At 36.9% G+C, this 26,969-nt stretch overlaps 2 protein-coding genes and 1 pseudogene across 5 annotated transcripts in view; 1 reads left to right on the forward strand and 2 right to left on the reverse strand.

Annotated features, from left to right (window-relative positions):
* Sumo1 (small ubiquitin like modifier 1) overlaps positions 1-19,813 on the forward strand; it is a 28,098-nt gene extending 8,285 nt beyond the window's left edge. For 2 of the 4 annotated variants that reach the window (XM_071618903.1, XM_027941775.3), the window contains exons 2-5: positions 8,981-9,055; positions 10,406-10,483; positions 14,317-14,388; positions 18,967-19,813. In XM_071618903.1, the coding sequence (XP_071475004.1) occupies positions 8,981-9,055; positions 10,406-10,483; positions 14,317-14,388; positions 18,967-19,035 (294 nt within the window). In that variant the 3' untranslated portion in view covers positions 19,036-19,813. The remainder of the gene's footprint in view (positions 1-8,980; positions 9,056-10,405; positions 10,484-14,316; positions 14,389-18,966) is intronic. The other 2 variants (XM_071618905.1, XM_071618904.1) reach the window with 2 other exon arrangements.
* On the reverse strand, positions 2,110-2,610 carry LOC114097761 (iron-sulfur cluster assembly 1 homolog, mitochondrial pseudogene; annotated as a pseudogene).
* Positions 19,814-22,941: 3,128 nt separating the features above from the next.
* Positions 22,942-26,969, reverse strand: part of Kiaa2012 (KIAA2012 ortholog) — a 107,180-nt gene continuing 103,152 nt past the window's right edge. The window contains exons 24-26 of the mRNA XM_071619293.1: positions 26,682-26,854; positions 24,838-25,057; positions 22,942-23,080 (exon numbers count right to left, since the gene is read on the reverse strand). Coding sequence (XP_071475394.1) covers positions 22,942-23,080; positions 24,838-25,057; positions 26,682-26,854 — 532 coding nt within the window. The remainder of the gene's footprint in view (positions 23,081-24,837; positions 25,058-26,681; positions 26,855-26,969) is intronic.

The raw sequence follows: 26,969 nt of genomic DNA on the forward strand, positions 1-26,969 counted from the left end.
TGTTCCATCCCTAGTTTCTTCTGCTCTGGGGCTGTGTGTATCATTTCCAGCTGAATCAACCAGCCCTCTCTGGAATTCTCTTTTCTTTGATGATCAAGTGTCCCCGACCCAGAGCTGAATACTTTCACTGTTTTGTAACCATTGTGACATACTATTTATTCTGTATTGACTTTCTTTCTTTCTTTCTCTCTTCCTTTCTTCTTTTTTCTTTCTTTCTTTGAAAGAAAGCATACAAAAGACACTGACTGAGATCACTGAAGACAAACTTTAGCTTTTTTTTGTCCAAGATCTTCTCATTTTCCAGGCTCGTTTGTTAAAGGAAAAGATAAAACGGGCTAGGGTTATGGATCAGTGGTAGAGTGCTTGCTTAGCATGTGTAAGGCACTGGCACTGGGTTTGATCCTCAGCACCACACAAAAAATAAACAAACAAACAAATAAAAGACAAATAGCACACAAAAAAGCTGATGACTATTAAACAAGCATGGCTACTGTAAAACAAATGGTATAGATAATATCTGTTACTATAGTGATTCAACATTGGGAAGACATCACCAAAATGGAGTGCCTAGGGAAGATGGCAGTTTATTTTTGGAAATTTCAAATCCTAATGTTGACACTTTCTTATGAAATTGAAGTGAAGTCATTGTCTGTCTGCCCCCCCACCCCCATTCTCTCATACTGGGGATCAAACACAGGGCCTTGCCTTGTGTATGGTAGTCCCATTCTTTACCTCAGAGCCACATCCTCAGCCCTTTATTTATTTGTTTATTTTGGTACTGGGGATTGAACCCAGGGGTGCTCTCCCACTGAGCTATATCCCCAGTCCTTTTTCCCAAGTTCTTTAAATTTTTAAAATTTAGATTTTATTTATTTATTTATTTATTTATTTTTTGGAGCTCAGCTACTTTAATTCATGAGAATCAGCTTTCAAAAAAAGTATATCATCTTAGAGAATATTTAATATGTCAAACCCAGGGAAATCAGTAGACTAAGTGAAAAAAGGGCTACTTTAAAAGAAAAGTTGGTGATCAAAATGTTGTAATATTGTTTAAAAATTTTAGCAATTGGACCTAGGAACCAGAAAGTGTACACATAATGAGAATTTTAAGTAAAGACCCCCATGTTCTGCTTTATAATCACTATTATACCTTAAAAGAATGGAGTGGGCTGGGCTGCTGTAATATATTCTCTACTAGTGTAGACCACTGTTTCTAAGTTTTAAAGAAACAAGATGGTGATACACATAAAAAAGACTGAAAATAATATTTGTCCCCTCTCTCAAAATAAAATACAATAGGATCTCATCAACTTATAAAGGAAACTCTATCCAAATGTTGACCAGATTAAGCCACACTATCATTTCCCTTCACTGCCTTGGAAAGCTGAGCACAAGTGTTCCCTATGAGGATGAGGTGATGGGGTAGGGCCCAAGCTGTCTCCTAGTTGCAGAGCAATGTGGACAAATGGCCTTCAGCTTCCCTGGACTTTGTTTCTTCCTGTATAGAATTGAGGGGAATGGGTTAGATGGTTTTTAAGAGACCTTCCAACTAAAAGGATCTAAGTAGGCTTTGAGCAGACTCTTAGGATGGAAAAAAAAAGTCGTAAAACAGGTGGATAAAATATTCCTCACTTTTTTCTCTCATCACTTGGAACTATTCTGCACTACACTTTAAGGAAGTCTTTTTCCTAGTACTGTTGAAGGGTACACAAATGAGGCATTTGACAGTTTTGATAAAAATGTAAAAAAAGAGGTCATGCCAATTTGGGTAGAAAAACAATGCACTGCCATGTTACTATCAGTAGTCAAGGACTTCTCACCTCTGAGTTTTGGGAACCACTAATCTGGTTGGGAAAATGCCCATGAGATGCACATTTAAGCCATTTGATACAAATTTAGCAAGCACATACCTATTAACCTGTTTTGTGAATTACTGTCAGGGAGGCAGTATTATTGAAACTGGTTCTAACAGAAAGGAATATGAGAATTAAGTGTAGGGTAGGATTTTTTTCTTTACATAACAATGATCCAAAAAGAGCAATGGCTTCTCATTTTCTGCCCCATATGGAGAATACAAATATCATGTCTTCTGGAATCTAACATACTGGCTTCCATTTTCAAAATGCATCACTTTATTTTCCTCACAAGGTGGCCACATATTATAAACCTTAGGCAAGTGACAGTGACATGATTTCTTCAGCAAGCTCCAAGGTTTCAGCAAGCTTTCCTGGAGTTTACAGCCAGAGGAGTCCTGAGGTTTCAAATATTAAAGCTTTCTCCACAGCCACAAGTTCCTTTGATGTTTGGGTTATTGAAGACAAACTCACTGGATAATTTGTCTTCAACATAGTCCATTTCTGTTCCTAAAAGTGTCAGCTGTGCTTTCTTTTCGATAAACACTCTGACTCCATCTTGAACAACTTCTTCATCAGAATCTCCCTTTGTCTTTGTATATTCCAGAGTGTAAGAAAGGCCATTACAACCCCTAGTTTGGACACCGACTTTCACACCTACCAGGGTGAGGGCGGCTCCGGTGGGCTGCAGCTTCCTCTTGCTCACAGCCCGGACAGTGGCCCGGACTAATGAGGCCGACATCTTTGCTGTCCCGGCGCCCGGGTGCCTCGGGCCGGAGCTCGGCCACCTCAACCTCTCTCCATGGACACCGCGGGTGCCAAAATTTTGATTTTATGATATTGGGGATTTAGTTCAGGGGCACTCTACCACTGAGTTAACACCCCCAGCTCTTCTTTATTGTATCTTGAGATATGGTCTTGTTAAGATGCTGAGACTGGCTTCAAACTTGTGATTCTCCTGTCTCAGCCTCCTGATTTGCTGGGGTTATAGGTGTGTGCTACTTTGCCTGGTTTAAATTTTGTTTGAGACTACAGGCTTCCTCAGTTGCCCAGGCTGTCCTCAAACTTGTGATCCTCCTGTCTCAGCCTCCTGGGATTATAGACTTGTGCCATCATTCCTAGTAAAGTAAATTATCTCTTATTTGCAACCATGAATATAAAAAACTGAAAATATTTTTGCTTAAACTGTTGATTATATACAGAAGTATGATGTGAGTAAAGTTTTATGGTAAAACCGATAATAGTGCTGTCAGCTTTATTCAGTGAACATTTCAATAATTGCCTTGTATTTCCTGGTATTATAGAGACTATGAAGGTGAAATAGCTTAGACGTTTGTAAATTTGTAAAGAAGACAATGCATATAAACCTGTCATAGAAAACCTATATATTTTTTCCCATACTGGGGATTGAACCTAGGGGTGCTTTAGTGCTGAGCTACATCTCTAGCTCTTTTTATTTTAAAATTTATTTATTTATTTATTTTTTTGGTACTGAGGATTGAACTCATGGGCACTTTACATTGAGCTACATCCCCAGACCTTTTAATTTTTATTTTGAGTCAGGGTCTTACTAAGTTGTTGAGGCTGACCTCGAACTTGTGATCCTCCTATGTCAGCCTCTTGAGTTGCTGGGATTATAGGCATTTGCCATTGTGCCTGGCTTTATTTATTTGTTTTTGGTACTGGGGATTGAACCTGGGGTGCTTTACCACTGATCCACATCCCCAGCCCTTTTTATTTTTTAGTTTGAGATAAGAGTCTTGCTAAGTTGCTTAGGGTCTCACTAAGTTGCTAAGGTTGATTTTCAATTTGTAATCCTCTGCTTCTGAAGTAACCCTCCCAAGTGACCATCCTAAGTAACCATCCTGAGTCTTTGGGATTACATGTGTGCGCCTTTGTGCCCAGCTTATGTTTTTTATTTTTGAGACCAGGTCTTGCTAAGTTATTTAGACTAGCCTTGAAATTGCAGTTCTCCTGTCTGAGCCTTCTGGGTTGCTGGGATTACAGGCATGCACCACTATGCCTCACTTGAAAACATTAATTTGTTGAATATCTTCAGAGTAATGGCTCTATCCTTGACTAGAAATATAAAGGACATACTAATAAGGAACTCAAATCTTAGATATGCAAACACATGGTTATAATAGATAAAGTAAGCAGTATGTGAGCATTTAAGAGGGTAATGGGGAAATCATTTTTGTAGAAAGTGATGTCTGAGTGGTCTTGAAAGGGGAGTAGCATGAGAAAGTACATTCCAAGTAGAGGAGATCAACATGTGCAGAGATAATTGAGATAAGGTAGAGAGGATGCCATGTTCAAGGAACTGTTACAGTTTATTATGACTGTAGGATAGGCTATACTAGCAGAGAGAGGTAAATTGGATTGTGAGGCAGGGACCAGCACATAAATGACAGTGTTATATCAGCAAAGGAGTTTGAATTTAATCCTGAAAAAAAATTTTTTTTGAGGTACTAGGGATTGAACTCAGAGGACCACTGAGCAACATCCCCAACCCTTTTTTATATTTTATTAGAGACAGGGTCTCACTGAGCTGCTTAGGGTCTCGCTAAGTTGCTAAGGCTGCCTTTGAACTCGCAATCCTCATGCTTCAGACATCTGAGCCTCTGGGATTACAGGTGTGTGCCACCGCACCTGGCTTCATCCTGAAGATTTTAAGCAGATCAAATTGCATTTTAGAGAGATGGCTCTTGTAGCAGTTTGGAGATTTAATTGGAGGGAGCAAGACTGGGGGTGTCTGTAAATGCTGTTCTAGTAGCATTATTGATCAGTGAATACCTGAACTAAGGCTATAGTAGAATGGAGAGAATTAGAGGAGCTCAAGAGCCAGCAAGCATTATCAGAATGATGAGGTATGAAGTTTAAGAGGGGAAGAGTAGCCAAGGATGATTCCAAGTTTCTATAGGCAAGTTTCTATGGGCAGCTGAGTGTATGGTAACCACTTATTGTAATTGGGAATCCTAGAGGAGTTGTAATTTTTTTTTCTTTTGGTGCTGGGCATCAAACACGGGGCCTTGTACATACTAAACCTGAGTTCTGCTACTGAGCTACCTACACTCTCAGCCCTATAGTTTGGTTTTTAGAAAGAGGATTTAAAGCTAATAGAGAAGTTAGAGATAATAGGTTTAGTTTTGGACACTTTCGTGGCAAGGTACCTGAGGGACATCCAACAACAGATGTTCAGGATATGACTGTAGGATAGGCTATACTAGCAGAGAGAGGTAAATTGGATTGTGAGGCAGGGACCAGCACATAAATGACAGTGTTATATCAGCAAAGGAGTTTGAATTTAATCCTGAAAAAAAATTTTTTTTGAGGTACTAGGGATTGAACTCAGAGGACCACTGAGCAACATCCCCAATTTTGATTAAAAAATGAGTCAAACTCAGTAAAGTTGTCAGGTTGGAAAGAATGATTGTGAGTCATTAGTATCTAAGAGATTGTTGAAATCATGGGTCACCCAGGGAGGCAAAGGAAAAAGCAGAGGTTTGAAGGTCAGTGATGCAAAGGAAGTGGCTGAAATGAGAAAATGGAATCTTGAAAACCAGAGTTTCCAAGGAAGAAGTCACCAGCATCTGTGTTTTCTAGTGTTAAAGATGAGACTTGAAAGTGTTGGATTTACAGTAAGTAAGGTGTCTAGCTGGTAGCCATTGGTAAGGGCAATGTTGAGCAGGATGGTAAAGCATAAACCAAATTACGGTAGGTTGAGAGTGAGAATGGAATAGGAAATCTTAGTACTCTTGTGAGAGGTTTGACTATTGAGAAAAGATAAGGACAACAACTAGATAAGTCAGGTCAAGAGGGGAGTAGTTGAATAAATACTGTAGAAAATATGAACAAATTGAAAATAGGAACATTAAAGGAAGAGAATGGTTGGGAGGATGCTATGGTTCCTAGAAGAGGGTTTTTTTTTTTTTTTTGGTTGTTGTTTTGGGGTGGTACTGGTTATTGTACGCTTAACACTGAGTTATATCCCCATCCCTTTTTATTTATTTTTTATTTTTTTAATTTTGAGACAGAATCTAGTTTAGTTGCCTAGGCTCACCTCAAACTTGCGATGCTCCAAACTTAGTCTGCCAAATTATTGAGATTACCGGTGTGTTCCATTGTGCCTGGCTATAAGAGGGTTTTTTTGTTTTTTATTTTTTTACGATGAACTTCAGCTTATGTGTGGAGTAGAGTAGACTTTTCTCTCTTGAGATGATTTCAGGAAAGGCTGAGAGAGGGTGTGTGTGTGTGTGTGTTATGTATGTGTTCGAAATAAAAAAAAAAACTGGGGCCATAAAGGATGGAAGATTGAATATTGCTGATGGACAACTAGTCCAATTTATCAGAATCTTTAGGTTTATAAATGAATGGTGAGGGAAAAATAAGAGTTGAACTTGGTAATGGAAATATTGAATGCTGTGCTGTAGGATTTGGTTCTTTCAGACCGTAAAGTACTGGAAGCCATCTTTATTTATTTATTTTTTTAGAAGTAGTTGGACACAAACCTTTATTTTATTTACTTATTTTTATGTGATGCTGAGGATCGAACCCAAGGCCTCTCAAGTGCTAGACGAGCACTCTACCACTGAACCATAATCCCAGCCCCCCATTTATGCTTTTGATCTTAGTAGTTATAGAATCAGAGAAGCTGTGTTTTAGAAGGAGAGTTCTGAAGTACTGTGGATGGTGGATTGGAGGAGGGGAAAAATTCTTTTTCTTCTGAGTAACCTCTTAGTTACCCTCCAGAAACACTGGAGCGGAATCACTCCTATTGTGCTGATGTATTGCTGCTAGGGGAGGGGCCCTGTCCTCCTTTTTGTTAACTTAAACAAAGCTGTTTCCACCCCCTCTCCTTCCAGTTAAAGAGGACTTCAAGGCTTGGGTACTTTTTATTGCCCTTCACTGCAATAAATAATAAGCTATCTTTGCCCTCTAGATACTTAAAGGCAGAAGCAACTGTTTATTAAGAATATAAGTCATAGAAATGCGGTGAGATGGTATTTGAAGACTCGGTCTTCTGGTTTCAGGTGAAATACTGTCTCTCTAAAGAAGGTTAAGATTGATCACTACTGTACTATTAATAGCCAGCAAATGTTGAAAGCACTGCCTAATGAAAAACCAGCAAGGATTCATACTAATGAATCAATTCAGTTATCTAAGCATTTCCCTAGACTACCTCAAGTAAAAATCTACGTCTAGTTTAATACGTTCTCTTAATATTTGAGTGTTAAGGAATTTGTTAAAGTTACTGGCGTGAGATACATAGGTAATGATTCTGTGATTTTTTTTTAACTTGCAGGATACAATATGGTTAGTTATATTGTTACTGAGTATGGGTTAACTCTTTGAAATTAGTATGAATGATAGAAGAGTATATATTAAATAAGTGGATAATTTGGTGGCCTAACTAAGGTATAGCACATAGGATACTCCTTTAATAAAAACGATTTACTTATTTTTTTTATAATTTGTCAATGGACTTTATTTATTTATATGGGTGGTGCCGAGAATCGAACCCAGTGCCTCACACATGCTAGGCAAGCACTCTTCCATTGAGCCACAATCCCAGCCTGGCTTACTTATTTTTGAGATGCATTATGATAAAGTTGTTTTGCTAATTTATTCTGTTAACTTCATTTTCTTTTCAGTTTCCTTTTATATGAAATTATTTTGTAATCCTCTGTTCTTGTCTTCCTGTGGGTCTCTTTTTTTTTTTTTTTTTCTACTTATTCTGTTTGTGTGGTTTTTTTCCCCCAGTTCCAGTTCAGTTCTCCTAAATTTTGTTTTCCTTCAAACCTTTTCTTCTAAACTTGTATTATAATGCTTCAGATAGTTTATTTTTTATTTTTTTAAGAGAGAATTTTATTATTTATTATTATTATTATTATTTTTAGTTTTTGGCAGACACAACATCTTTGTTTGTATGTGGTGCTGAGGATCGAACCCAGGCTGCACGCATGCCAGGCGAGCGCACTACTGCTTGAGCCACATCCCCAGCCCCTGCTTCAGATAGTTTAAACTAATAGATGACATAAAACTGATTTTTTGGCTCTATACTAGGCTAGTACTTTCCTATTTGACTTTCCTTTGGTAGTAAACACCTCAGGATAGGCTGTGAGAAGATTATCTTGGATTCATAATGTTTGGAGGAGAATTCAGAATTCATGGAGAAGAAGCTGGGCACAGTGGCACTTGTGTAATTCCAGCTACTTGGGAGGTTGAGGCAGGCAAATTGAAAGTTTAAGACCAGTGTGAGCAACTTTGTGAGACTACTGTGTCAAAATAAAAAGGGTTGGGATGTAGCTCAGTGGTGTGGTGCTCTTGGGTTCGGTTCCATTCCTAAAACAGGTGTGGGGAGATCTGTGGAGGATGACCTGGCATGGTGGCAAATTGCTGTAATGCCAGTGACTTGGAAGACTGAGGCAGGAGGAATACAAGTTTGAGGGCAGCCCAGGCAATTTAACAAGACCCTGTCCAAAAATAAAAAGGGATAGGGATGTAGTTTAGTGGTATACAGCTTGCCTAACATGCTCAAGGGCCTGGGCTTGACCCCCAGTCCCCACCCCTCGATCCCCACAACCACACACATACACATGAAAGAAAGAAAATAGGAAAGAATACATGAATTGAGGATATAGGTCACTAGTAGAGCTTGCCTATCATGTGCTATGACCACAAAAAACTAAAAAAAATAAAATAAAATTTTGCCGAGGATTCACTTCCTCTAGTTTCCAAATGGTTTCTCTACCCAGCAAATCAGTATGACCTGGTAATTTGTTAGAAATATATTCATTCTTATTTCCACTCCAGAATAGAAAGTATGATGGGGCCCAGCTGTTTGTTTTAACAAGTCCTCCAGATGATTTTGATGCATGGTAAAGTTATATCCCATACTGTGGTATACACTCAAAGAAAGAGACCTCTTGCTTGATTTGTAGTGAACCAGTGTTTGGGAGAATAATTGACTTAGGACCCTTTTTGCTTGCCTGGCAGAGAAAATAAATGTTCTTTGTATGCTCATGTATAGATTTTGTACCCTGAGGGAAAGGAGTGGATACTCATAAATGAGTAATTGAAATTGCATGTAAGAGCTTTTATTTTGAAATTTACTTTTCTTTCAGGAGGCAAAACCTTCAACTGAGGATTTGGGGGATAAGAAAGAAGGAGAATACATTAAACTCAAAGTAATTGGACAGGTGAGTTTCATTATTTTTCTCCTTTGACTCTCTCTTCCAACATGTATGTAATTTCTCTCACAGGAAAAATAAAGGTTTAAGTAAGGCACATTTATTTAAAAATGGCATTTTCATTTACTGTACATGCATCTTTTGGAGGTAGAAGAAGCAGATACTGTATTTTAAAATTATTTTGCTAGGCAGGTTTAGACTACCTTATGTGTTAGTCAGCTTTTTGTTGTTGTGAACAAAATACTTGACAAGGACAAGTAAGAAGGTTTATTTTGGCTCCCATTTCAGACGTTCAGTCCAAGGTCACTGACTCTATTGCTCTGGGCCCAAGGTGAGACAGAACATCGTGGTAGAACATAGGGCATGGTGGATGAGCACTTCTCCTCTCATCTCAGCCAGGAAATGGAGATAAAGGGACTGGGACCACAGGGCAGATGAACCCTTACAGTGTACACTCCTAGTGACCTTAGGAATGGACCCATTAGATTGATTACAGCTCTGACAGTCCAAACATTTAACCTCCAAGTATCCTTGCACTAACGTAGACAGGAGCTTTTGGGGGGACGCCTCATATTTTAATTTCTCCAAATGGAAATTTACTGTTGACTCTTATGCTTCAGGGGCAAATACAATGAATATCATTAAATGGTAATTCTAGGGCTACCTTTAAACAAAAGAACCTGTCAGCCCTTTTCCTAATCCCACCTCCACACTTTGGCCTCTTCCGGCACCTCATTTCCTTGGACTCTAGTCTGCATCTTATTGATTCTTTCTGAGGTGTTAGTTATGGTAAGCTGAAAACTGTTGGAGGATGAATATTCATAGTTTCTCCATAGTTACTTTTTCTTCTTTAAAGGACAAAAGACAGAATTGGTGGCATTGTGGAGTCTTCTGATCAGATTGTACCAGTTCCCCACTTGTTTGGGAGATTATCAATCTTTAAATTTTGTGTCAGTGTGATAGGTAAAACATTTTTGTTATTTCTCCATTTTCCTAATTATCAGTCAGGTATAATTTTTTTTTGTCTTCTATGTTTTTGTTCTTATTGTGTATTCATAGACGTGCATTTATGAAGGAACACATTCTTCCATGTACATACTTAGATTGATCATTTTAACACCTAAGACAGATATCTTTGTTTTATTAAGTTTCTTTTGTAATGGATATAAAACACCTTTGAGGATGATTCCAGTATTTTATAAAACCTTTTAGGAATGCTAAGAAGAATATCTTGGTGGAAAAAAATAAAGATGATTGGTTTATGTTTCTATTTATATTACATGTATAATTAAATAATTTGGTTCAAACAAGTAAATAGTTTATAAAAAGAGGGTAATTGTTTTTCTTTTATCTTCATAGGATAGCAGTGAGATTCACTTCAAAGTGAAAATGACAACACATCTCAAGAAACTCAAAGAATCATACTGTCAAAGACAGGTTTGTAAATTATGGTATTGACTACAATGGTTTGCCCTATTTTTTTTTTTTTTAAACTAAAGGTTGTCAAAAGACAAAATGATCTGTTTTATTATTGTCACCTTAGGAACTCAAGGAAAGCACTCTAATTTTATCATACTCTGTTTAATTTCCTTTTTCCTCTTGTGGCCTATTTTTAAAAGTTTGAATTCATAAGATGCCAACTCGTTTGAAAACTTAACTCTGTTGTAAAGATATATCAAGTGAATGCTTCTATCTTGATGGCTTACTAGTTATATAACAAGAAAGGCAAGTAATTTTTGGTGATTTCTATGACATTTCTCTGTGCTTCTAATCATCAATGTTTAGCTAAACGTTAAATTTAAGTAATAATATTATTAGTATATTATCTTTTTACATAGGACTAACATTACTATGTGCTGCTGATTCCATCCATATTTTCAACACCAAGGAATTTTCTTTTTAAAAGAAAACCTGGGGGGGAGCTGGGGTTGTGACTCAGTGATAGAGTGCTCGCCTCGCACGTGAGAGACCCTGGGTTCAATCCTCATCACCACATAAAAATAAATAAACAAAGGTATTGTGTCAATGTATGACTAAAAAAATATTAAAAAAAAAAAAAAAAAGAAAGAAAACCTGGGGTCTGAGGATGTTACGCAGCGGTAGAGCACTTGCCTACCATGTGTGAAGTTCTGTGTTTGACCCCAGCACTGCAAACAAAACAAATAAAAAATCTGCATGAAAGTCTACTTAATTTATTAATACCAAATCCTCATGGATTTTGGTTTTCATGAATTACATCATTAGAACAATAACTAATTCCTTTAACCTACCTGATTCATATTTGGGCTATGCCACTGCTTTTGCCTTCATTAGTAAAGGATATTATAGTAACACCTCACAAAGATAAATTGAGATAGCCTACAAAAAGTCCTTAACACGATGCCTAAAAATGCTTAATAAATGTTATTTATTATTATCCTTGTTAGTAAAATAGTTTTTAGTAAATATAGTTGAAATTAAATAGGAGATAACTAAGCTTTACTTCTAAATGAAATTATGATTTAAAATAATTTACAAGAAATATGTTTAATCAGTGTCTTAAGTTGAATTTTAAAAAATATTTAATTGTATTACATGATATCAATTCAGGTATTGTAGGGCTTTTTTTTTGAGGTACTAGAAATAGAACCCAGGCATGCTTTACCACTGAACCACATCATCCCCAGCCCTTTTTTATTTTTGGTTTTGAGATAGGGTCTTTCTGTGATGCTGACTGAGGCTGGCTTGACACTTGTGATCCTACTGCCTCAGCCTCCCAAGTTATTGGGATTACAGGCATGCACCACTGCATCTGGCTGTAGAGCGTTTTCTTAATTTAAATATTTGTGTATTTTTCTGATACTGAGAATTAAAGCCAAGGCTTTGCACATACTAGGCAAGCGTTGTGCCCCTGAGCTACATACTCTGTAGGTTTTTTTTTTTTTTTTTTGGTGTGTGCAGTACTGAAGATTGAAGCCACGGGCACAATACCACTAAGCTACATTCTCAGCTTCTTTTCTTACTTTTACTTTGAGATAGGGTCCCTCTAAATTGTTGAGATTGGCCTTGAATTTGTGATCCTCCTGCCTCAACCTCTTTTAGCTGGGATTGCAGGCATGTGCCACAGTGCCTGGATCACCTTGTAGGTTTTTCTTTAGAAGGTTTACTTTAAACAATTAAAATTTTTAATTTAGATAGAATTTTTGTATCAGAAGTCAGAGACTAGTTGTTAAGATTAGTAAAACAGCCGGGTGCAGTGGTGTATGCCTGTACTCCCAGCAGCTTGGAAGGCTAAGGCAAAAGGATCCTGAGTTCAACACCAGCCTCAGCAAAGGCAAGGTGCTCTAAGCAACTCAGACCCTGACTCTAAATAAAATAGAAAATAGGGCTGGGGATGTGGCTCTATGTTCAATCCCCACTATCCCTTTGCCCCTACAAAAAAATAAAAACAGTAAAACAATATATACCATTGTATCTCTTGTTATAGCTTTTAATTAGTAAGTTCAGTAAAATTTTATTAATTGGGTCCCAACTAATTTACATTTGTAATAATTTTGATGTGAGCTAAAACTGAGGTAGAATTTACTCATATTTATTGAATAATCGTGTACATGATACTATAAGTACCTAAGAAAAATGTATTTAATCTTTGTAACAATTGAAGATAATTCATATAGTTTCTTTTACCTCATCTATAGGGAATTGATTTTTGAGGAAAAACAGTGCAAAGTAAAGAGGTAAACCAAAGCTTAAGTGAAAACTAAAAATTGACCCCAAAGTTCAAGGTACTAGGTTTTGGGAGAAAATTATAACATTAGTAGGATCTTTGCCAAGCTTCAGAGTAACTTTACAGTCTTTAGAAAAACTTTTTATACTTAGTTATAGACGCTTGGTAATTTTTCCCTTAGCTTAATGATATACAAGAAACAGGAAATTGCATTTATCTGAACTGTGCAACACTTACCTGTGAGTGGAAAGTCATAAACTTCTTTTTTCTTTTTCTTTCTTTTTGGCATCACTGGGGATTGAACCCAGCAGTGCTCTACCACTCGTACTTTTTATTTTTTAAAATAAGGTCTTGCTAAGTTGCCAAGCCTGGTCTCAAACTTTTAATCCCCTTACCTCAACTTCCTGAGTCACTGGGATTACAGACATGTGCCACTGTGTCCAACCTGTAAATTTATTATTTATTGAATTATTTTATCATTTTTCTTTTATAGATTGGTGGTTTCTACGGAAACTTTTTTTTGGGGGGAGGGGAAATGCTGTCGGTTGAACACAGAGCTTTTCACATTACTGGGCACACACTCTGTCACTGAGCTATATATAATCCCAAAGCCCTGTAGGAACTTTTTTGATTCTATTATAAGGTAATTTAAAAAAAAATTCTGTGAATCAAAGAATATTCTGCTTTTGTCACCCACTTTATTATTTTATATAACCTTGGAAGGAATTTAAATCAAATGAAAGGTAAGTTTTCATGGTCTCATATACTTATGTAATAGTGCATATTAACAAATAGTTTTAATTTCTTTGGGTATTTTGGGATAGTGTTTAAATACCCACAGTGAAAATCTTAATATTAGATATTGAGCAAAACTGTCGTAATAGTTTTGAACTAACTAAAAGATTCTTGATTTGTATTTACTTTCAGTTACTTCCCTTTAAATGAGACACCTCTCCCCTTTTAGCTATTACTGTTCAGTAAGTGATCAGAAAAAAATATATAATCAATACGTTTTATGATATTTGAAGTGCCATCTATGCCATTGTAGGTTCGTCTTAGCTTATCTGGCTGGCTAGCTGTTGTGCTCTTGATAAATTCCTATGATTTAATCTATTTAAAACCAAGTTTGCTTGTATTGTTGGAAGCTGTTGAGGATCTCATCTAATTTCTGATTTTGTTTTATGCTAGCTCATGGGTTTTAAGGGGAAAATGAATAGAATAGTGGTCAAGAGCACAGACTTAGAAGATTTAGGCTAAAGTTCCTAGCAGACTATGTTTTCTCCAAGCCTTAAGTTTTCCTAGTTATAAAATGAATATGAAGAACATTTTTGATTATGTGTATAAAGTATTTGGTATAAGAATAGACTAGCAGATAGTTGGTACTCAGTGTATGGTATTATGATTGAATTAGCTGTGTAGTTTTAAATTCTGTTGTAGCTTATTTAAGGCTTTCATACTTGCTTTTTGTGGATCAGAGTTCGTATTATTTCTTCTGAGATTTGTTTGTGTATATGTACATACATATACTTTTTCCTTTTTTTTTTTTTTTTTTTAACCTTTTTAGGGAGTTCCAATGAATTCACTCAGGTTTCTCTTTGAAGGTCAGAGAATTGCTGATAATCATACTCCAAAAGAAGTGAGTATAATTTCTTTTTTTTAGTTAAAAAAATTTTTGTAGTTGGGATGAACATTATGCCTTTATTTTGTTTATTTTTATGTGATGCTAAGGCTCGAACCCAGTGCTTCACCCATTGCTAGGCAAGAACTCTTTCACTGAGCTACGAGTATAATTTCTTCCTCAATTAAAAATTAAAAAGTTTTTTGAATGATTTGGTATACTGGTATTAAATTGTTCTTTTCTTAAGTATCCTCCAATTTAAGTGGTGTATCATTTGTCAGAGAGGAAAAATAATCTTTTGGGTGCCAATAAAGGAACTAGGCACTTTCAGGTACATGCCTGAAATTCTAGGCTGAGGCAGGAGGATCACAAGTCCAAAGCTAGCATGGGCAACTTGGCTAGATTCTATCTCAAAATAAAAAATTAAAGAGGATAGCGCTGGAGATATAGCTCAGTATAGTGCTTGCCTCACATGCACAAGACCCTGGGTTCAATCCCCAGCACCACAAAAAAAAAAAAAAAAAAAAAAGAGGATAAAGCTCAGTGTTAGATCACCCCCTGTGTCACCTATCCCCACCATCCCCAACATATACACACAAAGAAAAGTCAATAAAGGTAGGTAGCATCAGGGATTGAATACTGAAATTATAATAAGGCATTATTAAAACTTTTGAAGATGGATAAATATTCCTCTAATTTGGCAGATTGCTGATACTCATTTATGGTGAGGCTAACCTTAAAAGTTGGATTCTGATATTTGACTCATTTTAAGATTGGTTGACTCTGTTTTCTTGTTTTATGTGTTTTTTTTTTTTGCTTCTGTGTTTTCATTTAGTTGTTCTATTGTATGGACTATTTCATTTGCTTATATATTCCACTCCCCTCAAATAGGTATCTCAAAGTAAAGTGTGCTTTTGAATCTATGTATATATGTTTATCTCCCTCTTCATATACAAAATAACATTTCTGATATTTCTGATGGTAGGAATGATGTATCATTACTATTAATTTTTACTTTTAAACTATTTCAAACTTATAGAATTGTGAGATAGTGTATGTAATACAGTGCTACTGAATACCCTTCCCTATATCATCAGTTATGTTACGTTGTGCTGTGTCTACTTTGTCACTTTCTGTATATACATATTATTGTTGACCCACTTGAGATTAAGTTACAGATACCATAGCCCTACCCCTAAATATTATCTCTTTTCTTGTTTTTATTTATTGGAACTGGAAATTAAACCCAGGTGTACCCTACCATTGAGATACGTCCCTGGTCCTTTTTTAAAATTTATTTTCATTTGAGACAGGGTCTTGCTGAATTGCCCAGGCTAGCCTTGAACTTGAGATCCTTCTGTCTCAGCCTTACCATGCCGGGTTGTTAATCTCTTAAGAGCCATCATTCACTTATTAAATTTAGGAGATTTGACATTGATATAGTATTTTTATTGACTCTACAGTTAAAGTAGTCAGATTTGTCTTTTTTCCTAGTAAGGTCTTTTTATGGTCATATTTTTATCAGATTCATTCAGGACATGCATTCTAACTGGTCAGCATACCTCTATAACTTTCTTTAATCTGAAATATTTTCTCATTTTTCTTTTCCTTTCTATTTTTTGTCACACTAACAATTTTTAAAAAGTTTAGACCATCTTCCCTTTTTAGAAAGTCCTTCAATTTGAGTTTGTCTAGAGTTTCTTCTTGATTAGATATAGTTTTGCCTTTTTGGTGGGAATGTCACACAGAGTGAAGCTGTATATTCCTGAGTGTATCACATCAGGAGATATGTGATGTCTGTACAATTATAGATAATGTTAACTTTGATCACTTGGCTAAAGTGATAACTGCCAGATTTATCTACTATAAAGTTATTTTTTCCTTGTAATTAATAAGTAATCTAGGGAGATGCTTTGTAACTTTGTGAATAGCCTTTAGCTATTGGTAAATGGGAGTTTCTTTAGTTTAACACAGGAATACTTGTGTCCTTTTTGAAATTTCTTCTTTTTGGTTTTTATATATATATGGAAGAATTTTCAACTTACAGAAGAGTTGCAAGAGCCAGGTACAGTGGTATATACCTGTAAGCCCAGCTACTGGCAGGAGGATCATAAGTTCAAGGCCAGCCTCAGAAGTTTAGTGAAAAACCTGTCCCAGAATAAAATTTTAAAAAGGCTGGGAATGTAATTCAGAGGTAGGGGGGCTCCTGGGCTCAATCCTCAGTACCTGTGTGGGGTGGAGGTTAGGGAGGAGGAAAAAAGAAAAGTTGCAAGAATAGTACATAAAATTCATATATACTCTCTACCTAGATTCATGTATTTTTAACATTTTTTGACTTGTGTTTCATCTTTCTCTCTCCCTTTTTGTATATGTGTGGATCCAGATGTGCATGTTTATTTTTCACCTTCCCATCACTAAACCATTTGGGAGTAGTGTGTACACCATGGCCATTTGCTTCTTAAAATTTCAGTTTGTTTATTAAGAAAAAGTGTGTCATTTTATATAACCATAGTACTATTAATCAAATTTAGGAAATTTAAGCTTAAGAATATTTTTTATCTACAACCCAGTTTGCCATTTATCCCACTTATGTTTTATAACAAAATTTTTGCCTGTGATAGGATCCAGTTCAGTACCAGCTATTTTATTTAGGTGTCCCTTTTAATCTTTTAATTTGGAACAGTTCTTAGTCTTTTTGGTCTTTTCATACATTGAGGGATGCCCCTCGCCCCAGTACTGGCAGTTGAACTGGCCTTTTGCATAGATAGGCAATCTGTCACTGATCTATATCCCCAACCTTTTTAAATTTTTATTTTGAGACAGGGTCTCCCTAAATTGCCCAGACTTCTTATACTTGAAGTCCTCAAAGCCCTAGCCTCCTGGGTTTTTTTTTGGTTTTTTTTTTTTTTTTTGGTGGTGCTGGGGATTGAACCCAGGGCCTTGTGCATGCGAGACAAGCACTCTACTAACTGAGCTATATCCCCAGACCCTAAGTAGCTGGTATTATAGGCATGCACCACCACACATGGTTCATACATTGACATTTTTGGAGACTACACAGCAGTTATTTTGTAGACAACCCTTCACTTTGGGTTTGTTTGTTTCCTCATGCTTAGATCCCAGGCAGTGTAATTTTGACTGGAATATTATATAATGATTACATGTATTTTTATCTAAAGTACATGAAGCTCCTTATTGATGATGTTAACTCCCTCTGCCCCCAGTACTAGAGATTGAACCCAGGGGCACTCTACCACTGAGCTACAATCCCCACTTTCATTTTGAGAGAGGGTCTTGCTAAGTTGACGGCTGGCCTTAAATTTATGATCCTCCTGTCTCAGCTTCTGAGTTGCTGGGATTCCAGGTGTGTAACCTTGGCTTATAAAGGCATTTTGAAGATCCTCTTTTTCCCTGCAAGAATTAAAAATGAATGGGCTGAAAAATCTTGCTTGTAAAATTGGAGACATTAAATAAGTGTTAGATGTCTAGGTAAGCTTTCTGCATTGAGAGTGATCACTATTGAAAAAAATAATAGCTATACACTTGAAGGAACTGTAGGTGACAAGGCAAACCACTTAGAAATAATCCTTAGTATTTTTCTAACTAAAACCATATATATATATATTTTTTTTTCCCCCCCTTTATTTCTTTTCTTTTGGTACTGGGGATTGAACCCAGAGGTGCTTTACCACTGAGTTGCATTCCCAGCCCTTTTTATTTTAAGGCAGGGTCTTACTCAGTTGCTAAGGCTGTTGTCAAACTTACAATACTCCTGTCTTAGCCTCCTGAGTTGCTGGGATTACAAGTGGGTGCCACTGTGCCCAGCCTTAAAACCATATATATTTCAAAGTGAAATCAAGTTTTTGGAAGAAGTGAAATTCTACAGTAATTACAGCTAAAAGTGAAATGCTTTTTAGAAAATAAGCCATCAAACTTTATCTTAACTATTAAGTACATGTCTTGTTAGATTTAAAGCTTCTTTAACCTGTTAATAACACTTGAGGGTTTTTTTGTTTTAAATATTTATTTTTTAGTTGTAGTTGGACACAATACCTTTATTTATTTGTTTTTATGTGGTGCTGAGGATTGAACCCAGGGCCTCACACATGCTAGGCGAGCGCTCTACCGCTGAGCCCCAGCCCCACTTGAGTTTTATATAGTAAATAAACTAGGAAGTAAAATTGACTCAGAGCAAAATGAATGACTATATAGACATAGAACCAGAAGTAAAGGTATACCTCTATGTTCTTTAGATTAAGAAACAGGATTTTTTTTTGGAAAATTTTTTAATTTTTAAAATTTTTCGGTACCAGGGATGATTGAACTCAGGGACATTTAACCACTGAGCCACACCTGCAGCCCTTATCTTTTTTAGTACCTTTATTTTTTAATGTGGTCCAGTGCCTCATATGTGGTAGGTGAGCGCTCTGTGATTGAGCCACAACTGCAGCCCCAGGAAACAGGATTCTTAATCTTAGAGTATAATTAAGTATAGATCATTTTTGTATCTTTTTGCACTTTAAAATAGTGGCCACATAATTGTAGCCAGTTTTAAAATAGTGCTTTAATATTCTACTAACATTTTTCTTTTTACAGCTGGGAATGGAGGAAGAAGATGTGATTGAAGTTTATCAGGAACAAACAGGGGGTCATTCAACGGTTTAGATATTCTTTTATTTTTTTTTCTTTTCCCTCAATCCTTTTTTATTTTTAAAAATAGTTCTTTTGTAATGTGGTGTTCAAATGGAATTGAGAACTGGCACCCATCTCTTTAAAACATCTGGTAATTTGAATTCTAGTGCTCATTATTCATTATTGTTTGTTTTCATTGTGCTGATTTTTTGGTGATCAAACCTCAGCTCCCTTCATATTGCCCTCTCCTTTTAAAAAATTACACGTGTAAACAGAGAGGCCACCTTTTTCAGGACTGTGCATTTTCAGGCTTTTGGTGGTAAATAAGATCGACCAATGTGAGTGTCTATATAATGACTTTCCAGTTGGCCCTGAAGTTCTAGCATGTGACTGCTTCACTCCTGGACTGTGACTTTCAGTGGGAGATGGAAGTTTTTCAGAGAACTGAACTGTGGGAAAATGACCTTTCCTTAACCTGATGCTACTTTTAAAATCTGGGGGTCTGGACCAAAAGAGGAGGAATATCAGCTTTGGAGTCAAGACGAACAGACATGGTGAGAGTAACGACTAACTCCAAAGATGGCTTCACTGAAGAGAAAGCATTTTAAGATTAAAAAAAAAAAAAATGTCAGAAGATCCCGGAAAAGTTCTAATTTTCATTAGCAGTTAATAAAGTTATTCATGCAGAAGTGTGTACAACCGAACACTGCTCCTTTGATTTTATTTGTACTTTTGGCCTGGGATATGGGTTTTAAATGGACATTGTCTGTACCAGCTTCATTAAAATAAAACAATATTTGTAAAAACCTTACTAATGTTTATTTTATTTTAATTGTATAGGAAAGAAAAAAGAAAATGCCTAAAATAAGGTTTTCTTGCATAATACTGGAAATTATTTGCACATCATACAAATATTTCTTCAGTACTGTATAGTGATGATGTTAATGACTTTGAAGCACTGGAAGTTATTGAAGTGCCTTCTGAATCAAAGATTTAATTAAGGCTAAAATATCTCTTTAAAAACTCAGTGATTTGTTTTTTAAAAATTTGATATTCCTGTATGGTGCATATATATGATAGTTACCCAATCATGTTGAACAAGTGGGCACGCCAAAAGTTCTGAAATTGATTTATATTGATAATTTTAGTGTTCCCTTTAACTCTGCTTAGTTAAGGTTTGGTATATTTTGTTTATATTTTCCTTTTATTTCTTTATATATTAAATCTATAAAACTGTGTGTAAAATTAAAATACCATATTAGTTTGTTCATTTCAGAGTGCCTAACTTCTTTTTTTTAACTCATGAATACAGAATTCAGTATATCTGTGCATACATATAATCCAGTTTCATGTTATCCTAGTGTCATCTGACTACTTAAAAAGAGCAAATAAAACCAATCTTTTATAAACAATCATAGCTTATATACTCTATTCAAGTCACTAGCTGAAAAATAGATTGACTTGATATTAAAAATGCTTAATATTTGACCCTAACTGAAAAGTTATTTGTATGTAATTTAGATCTTCCTGGCCTTTATCATTATATTCATTAGTGACTGGAATTAGGCCCGTTTTTAGAGAATCTTTATGAGTTGTTTCTGTCAAGATTGAATAACAGATCTGATTGGCTATTAGAGCCATCCAGAATACATGAGCATTTAATCTTATATATATTTAAAACAAAAAAATTTTTTTTGTAGTTGTAGATGGACACAATGCCTTTATTTTTATTTATTTTTATGTGGTGCTGAGGATCAAACCCAGGGCCTCACACATGCGAGGCAAGAGCTCTACCGCTGAGCCCCAGCCCCAGTCCTAATCTTATATTTTAATTTTGTTTGCAATTCTAAACATCTGAAGGCTCTCAACGTTTAGATAGTAGAACTTACTTTAAAAGTAATTTTGTTTTTAGTTTATTGGATTCTTCTAAGTGCACTGCACTCTGCTGTTCAACTTAAAAATGTGCTTATCTGTTGAAGTAGTGCTGATAAAATAGGTGCTTCACAGTAAGAATCTAATAAGAATATATTTGAAAGGGACTTTGAATCACATTTAGTGTAGCCACATTAGCTGGTGCTTGGCTGTAACATCCTACATGTAAAAGAAGGGAGAAAATAAAGTCAGTAATTATAATTTTCCCCACAAAGGTGTTTTCCTTGAGTGTTAATACTTATGTTCTTGGTTGAGTTGTTTGAGATACTCTTACCTGATTGAGTACTTAATATTGAGTGAAGTGATTGTGCACATAGGGTCAACAAGCTTTTTTTTTTTTTTTTTTAATATTTACTTTTCAAGTATCGGCGGACACAACATCTTTTTTTGTATGTGGTGCATGAGGATCGAACTCGGGCTGCACGCATGCCAGGCGAGCGCGCTACCGCTTGAGCCACATCCCCAGCCCAAGGGTCAACAAGCTTGATAAAAAAAATTATATATTTTTTTAGTTTTAGGTGGACACATTATTTTGTTTTTATGTGATGCTAAGGATTGAACCCAGTGCCTCATGCATGCTAGGCGAGCACTCTACCACTGAGCCACAACTCCAGCCCGAGAAAAAATTTAAATGACGTGTTCAAATTCACTGTGATATTATTTAGCATGTTGGCTATTTTCTATAAAACAAGGAGTTGAAGTACACATTAGATCTAAGCAAGTACATAATTTAGCAATATAGAATCCAAATTAACTTCTGGGTTGTAGAGGTGTAATGCATATAGAAAGCAAATACCTGAGCATTAATCAGAAATCAGAGGGAATAACTTGTGAATATTAAGTTTTTCACTTGTGGACAGTGAAGTATAGAGTAGGGTCAAAGGAAATTTGTGAGAAAATGCAGGTTTAGATTCTGGGTTGATTGAACATCCTTTTATACATCTTGTTTCTAAAGCTCTTTCATAACTTTTAATGATGATTTTGTGATAGATCACTTTTTTTTAAAAGGGATGTTCTATTAGATATAAAAAGATGTTATCTGATGTGATGGCACATGCCTATAATCCTAGCAACGTGGGAGACTGAAACAGTAGGATTGCAAAGTCGAAGCCAGCCTCGGCAACTTGGCAAGACCCTGTCTCAAAAATTATAAATGATTGGGGCTCAATCCCTAGTACCGTAGGGTGGGAAAAGAAAAAAATATTTAAGATAAATTATCTCCTCAAAACTTCCTTTTGGAGTCTGTGTAATTATTAAAATTTTGTGAGTGGTTGATTTGTCCACGCACAGAAACAAAATCTCAAGATTTGTTAATTTTCAGGGATCAAAATAACAAAAACTTTTTGTCATGTTGGAAATGTTCTACCTCTTAGCTGTTAGCTACAGTAGTCTTGTGGCCATTGAGTACTCGAAAAGTGGCATGTGAGAATTGATTCACAAAAAGGTCATCTTGTTTAAATGAACATTTAACAAGTGATGACAAACATACTTTGTTCTGAATAGACAGTTAATTTTGGATTCTTGGATTAAAAGATCATGGTTTTTGCCTTATGTTGGGATTTCTTAATATATAAATAAATGAACTAGCTCCTCTTGGCTAATTCAGAATTATTTGCATTACAGATTCTCTATTAACCTACAACTCTACTAAAATACATTGGCTGAAATGAAATACATTGAATATCCTAAGATTACACAAAGTGTTTCAAACTAAAATTATGGAATTATGGGCAGTTCCAGGCATCAAAGGTTTTGGATTTAGTTGGGTCTAGAGAATAAAATAAAGTGTTAAGTAGGCAAAGGGTTTATTGGGTTGAATGAGGTATCTGGTGCAGAGGTTAGGGTGGGAATGGTTGTTTTGGAGTAGAGAAGACCTTAGTTTTGGATTGAGGTTAACCAGGAGAAATGGAACTAATTGGGCTGAGGGCGGAACTTTATTATGAAAAGAAGTTTCTCTTTTTTCCATCACTGCTTCTCAACTTACTTTTTTAAAGCTTTCTTTTATCCTTATGGCCTGGGTATTTGTAGGAACTGGAAATAAGAGTAAACCCATGATCTGGAAATGTTCTGTGTCCACTGTAGGCCTCTGGCTTCCTTCTGTAGTTCTCGATGGAAATGAAGATGTTTTTCCAAAGCAGCTTTTTGCCTAAGGAGACAACCCCAACCCCAATTTCAGTAATGATTGATCACCCTAGAAATTGTCCTTATAAGTTGATAAAAGGTGAAATAAAGTCAGCTGGCATTAAGTTGTAATCCTTGGTGAAGTGGGCCTCCACCCCTTGGTCTGGTACTTTACTTGGTTTCTTGCTGTGAGCTACTTGGACTAGCTGACTTGTGAAATTTTCCACTTCCCCTCCAATGACTGTCAGTTTTCTTTTCTTGGAAAGTTGGAGCTCCAGTAGCTTGCTTTTGGTCTCAGTACTGCTGCTATGAACCCAACCCTGGTGTTATGATACACGGAATCCATATTTCTGAAGCTGAATCAGGCTTTGCTAATGATCTATTTTGTAGATTTCACATAATATCTGAAGAACGTCCAGGAGAGGAACAACTCAAGGTTAGTGGAAATTCTTAAAACAAGAGTTGTTCTGGCTGCCTTCTCTTTTGGTCCTCTAAAGAGTATTTATTGTCTTAGAGTCAGCTTAAGTTGTGGAAAATGCATTTCAGGGGGAGAAGTGTTTACCGTTTAGTTTGGAATCAAATGATTTTCTGGATTGTACTTCTTTATCCTTAAGATAGATTGATTGATTTTTACCCTTCGGTTTTTATAATTCTCAAAAGGAATGACTATTAGTTGCTTTCACTAAGAAAGGGACAGTCATAATGTAGCAACTACAGAGGACCTACTTTTAAAAGTGTATTGAAACCACATTACTCAAATCCTATTATCAGAAAGATGGATTGGTCACTATTGCAGAATAAAGGGGGAAAATGTCCTTGGCTCTTAAGGAGTTTGGTGCTATTTCTTCTAATAAGGCTCTCTTTAGATTTGATCTTGGCCTTTCTCTCTGACTTCATTTGGAAGTGTTCTTTGTCCCCTATTAACTTCATTATAGCCTTATCCTTCAATACCTTATTCTCATTTCTTTGTTCAGACCTTTGCACTTACTGTTTACCTGCTGAAATATTTTCCTCCTAGATGTTTATGTGATTAACTCCTTGTCATGCAGATCTCACTTTATATCTTACTTTGGCCAAACAGTCTGAAGTAAGCTCCTGTAATCCTATCACATGTTTTAAATGTTTTCTGAATAGCATTTGTTGCTAGCTTTAAACAAATAAAGGTTTTTTTTTTTCTTCTTCTTCTTTTTTTTTTTTAGTCTGTTTTGCCACCCCGACCTATGCCATGGAAGATACCTTGTCTGCCTTGCTTATTCCTGAATTCCCGGAGTCCAGAAGTTACATAATAATCTCAATAAATATTTATTGAGGAAGGCAGTGGATTAATAATCAGCCGGTTGGTCTTAGATCTTATCCTGGCACTGTCTTTAACTCATTGGTCGGCCCTGATCAAGATCTTTCCCTTCTTTGGGACATACTTTCCTTCTCTTTTGGTGGTGGGGATCCAAACAGGGCCAAAGCATGTTAGGCAAGTGCTCTGTAGTGCCACTGAACTACATACTCTCAGCCCTTGGACTTGACTTGCTCATCTCTAAACCGGAAGATTCGGATTAATGGTCTCTAAAGTCCCATTTCAGCTTATTATAAGTTTTGTAAGCTATGAAGGAATCCCATGATGTTTCCAGCCAAAGAATCACTCTTTGTGTTTTAGTTTTCCAAACCATGCTGGCTGGGGTTGAGGGGTGGGAAGAGGACTTCGTGCAATTGCAGTACTAACACTAGCACCAGGCAGTTAAGCCCTTGAACAATCCCCCTACTCAATCATTGCCCAAATACTAGTACCTGGCTTGTTCCTGATCTTGTTTCATGGCTTCCTCCAAAGCCAGCTTAGCTGCTTCCTCTTCCTTCTGCCTTCTCTCCTCAGCCTCTGCCCGAGCCTTCTCTTCTGCTTCACGTTTCTGCCTCTGGTACTCCAGTCGTTCCTCTTCAGCCATTTCCATCAGGCGTTTTTGTTCTTCTGCTAACTGCATTTCCAGTTCCTTCTGCCTTTGCTTCTCTGCCTCTGCAGAATACATAAGGGGCATGGGCTCAGCAAGAGGGCACTGTTGGGGAAAACCATATATATATATTTTTTTACCATGTAAGTATGTCTTTATTATCCTACTAGTAATATAATATACCAATATTAAATATTAAAGGAAATAGTTTAGGAGCTCTTTTAACATAATATGCTCTTCCATGAGAAAAATAAGTCAATTATGTGTTTCACAAGTATACTTTCCTGAGATGAGGTTCCTTGGACTTAGGTGTTTCACGTTTTCGTATCCTTGGGCATTGCTAAGGCAGGAGATGGGACCACACTTGCCTGGTGGAGCCAACACCGGCAGAATTAGGCTTCTAGGACAGTGAAGGCCCCCAACTTCACTGAAGTCTGGGTTGTGGCCTCAGGAAATAAGGAATGAAGGGTTGGGTAGAGCACTTGCAAAGTCCTGGGTTTGGTTCTCAGCAAAGGAGGGGAGGGGAGAGAAAGAAAGAAGGAGAGGAAGGAGTAAATCAAGGTAAGGGAGGAGAAGGGAAAAGAAGGGGAAGAGGAGGAGAAGGAAGGATTTGCCGTTGATACTCAGCTCACTCCCTAACTACCTGAGACATGCTAACAACATCCATGTGAAGACAGAAGCTATTTCTGCTAAGGCAAAAAGAAGGGAAAGAAATACAGCCAAGACATGGCTCTAGGCAGAAACTACATATGAAAATCTTCCCTTGGTCAACCTCGCAGTAAGGGCAGACTCAGAATGAGATGAGTCTCCCAGTCTGAGTGCCCGCGAGGGTGCCCACTGTGTATCAGTAAGGAAAGGGGATATTAACAGGGATTTGCCTGGCAGGCCTCAGGCCAAGGATGCCAGCTACACCACAGAATTAGCTTCACTGGAGGCTTCTTGGTGAGAAAGAGGTAGTCATGTGGCATTTTGTGTTTTAAACCTTCAATAAAAGCCAAGAACAGGAAAACCATATTTTGATTCAACTCTCAAATCTGATTTCGAAGGACTCAGTGTGAGAAATTTTGAAGCCTATACTAATAAAAATCTGTGTGGAAGATTCTTCCAGAGCCTGGATAGCTCATGGGGTGGTATGGAGCAGGGTTGGGATGGAGTGTGGTATCAGATCAGGGTCTAGAGAAAGTTGGCGCTACGTAGCTGAACTGGCCCATTTAAAGAGCCAGGACCAGGAGGTGGCCATGGCTTCATCTGCTGAAGTTACTACCTCTTGAAAGTGAAGCTGAAGAGATTCTGTGCAATACCTGAAAGCATGCCCTAAAGCTACCCAGGTACTTGTAGTTATTCATTTGCTAGGGAAGGAAGCAAGGAAGAAGGTTGTGTCTCCAATTTATGTAGTTCTTAAACAATGTTGAAAGAGCAAAAGAAGGGACAGAGTCCCAGTTCAGATTATTGAGTTGGGAGCAGGACCCTGGAGTCATTTGCACAAGTCAGTCCTATTTATATTCTGACCATCTATTATCACTTCACTGTAGTCACACATAATAATCACTTTGAAAAAAAATAGCTCATACATTTAGAGTATTCATACACGAAAACCTAGGATAGAAATAAATGAACACCCACAGGAGAGATAAAAATATTTCTGCCCCAAATAGATGGGCAAGGAAAGAGCTTAAGAATCCTCCTCACCATCTCTCTCAGCTTCCTCTTGCTGCTTTTTTCTCTGTAGTTCTTGCAGTTTCCTCCGGAATTCCTCTTGCTGCTGCCTGGCTCTCTCCTGTGCTGCCTGCAACTGGAGCCGCTGCTTTCTCTCCACCTCTTCCTGCCGCTGACGTTCTTCTTCCAGTCTCTGCCGCCTCAAGCTGAGAAAACACAAGATGGTCAGTAAAATGGCAGGAAACACTGGGGCGTCCTTGTGAGATAATCCAACAGGCAGTACCCCTGGGGAGACTTTGCAGCCTACAGTGTCTAGGGAGC

The sequence above is a fragment of the Marmota flaviventris genome, chromosome 11, assembly GCF_047511675.1.
Source record: "Marmota flaviventris isolate mMarFla1 chromosome 11, mMarFla1.hap1, whole genome shotgun sequence".
Lineage (NCBI taxonomy): Eukaryota > Metazoa > Chordata > Mammalia > Rodentia > Sciuridae > Marmota > Marmota flaviventris.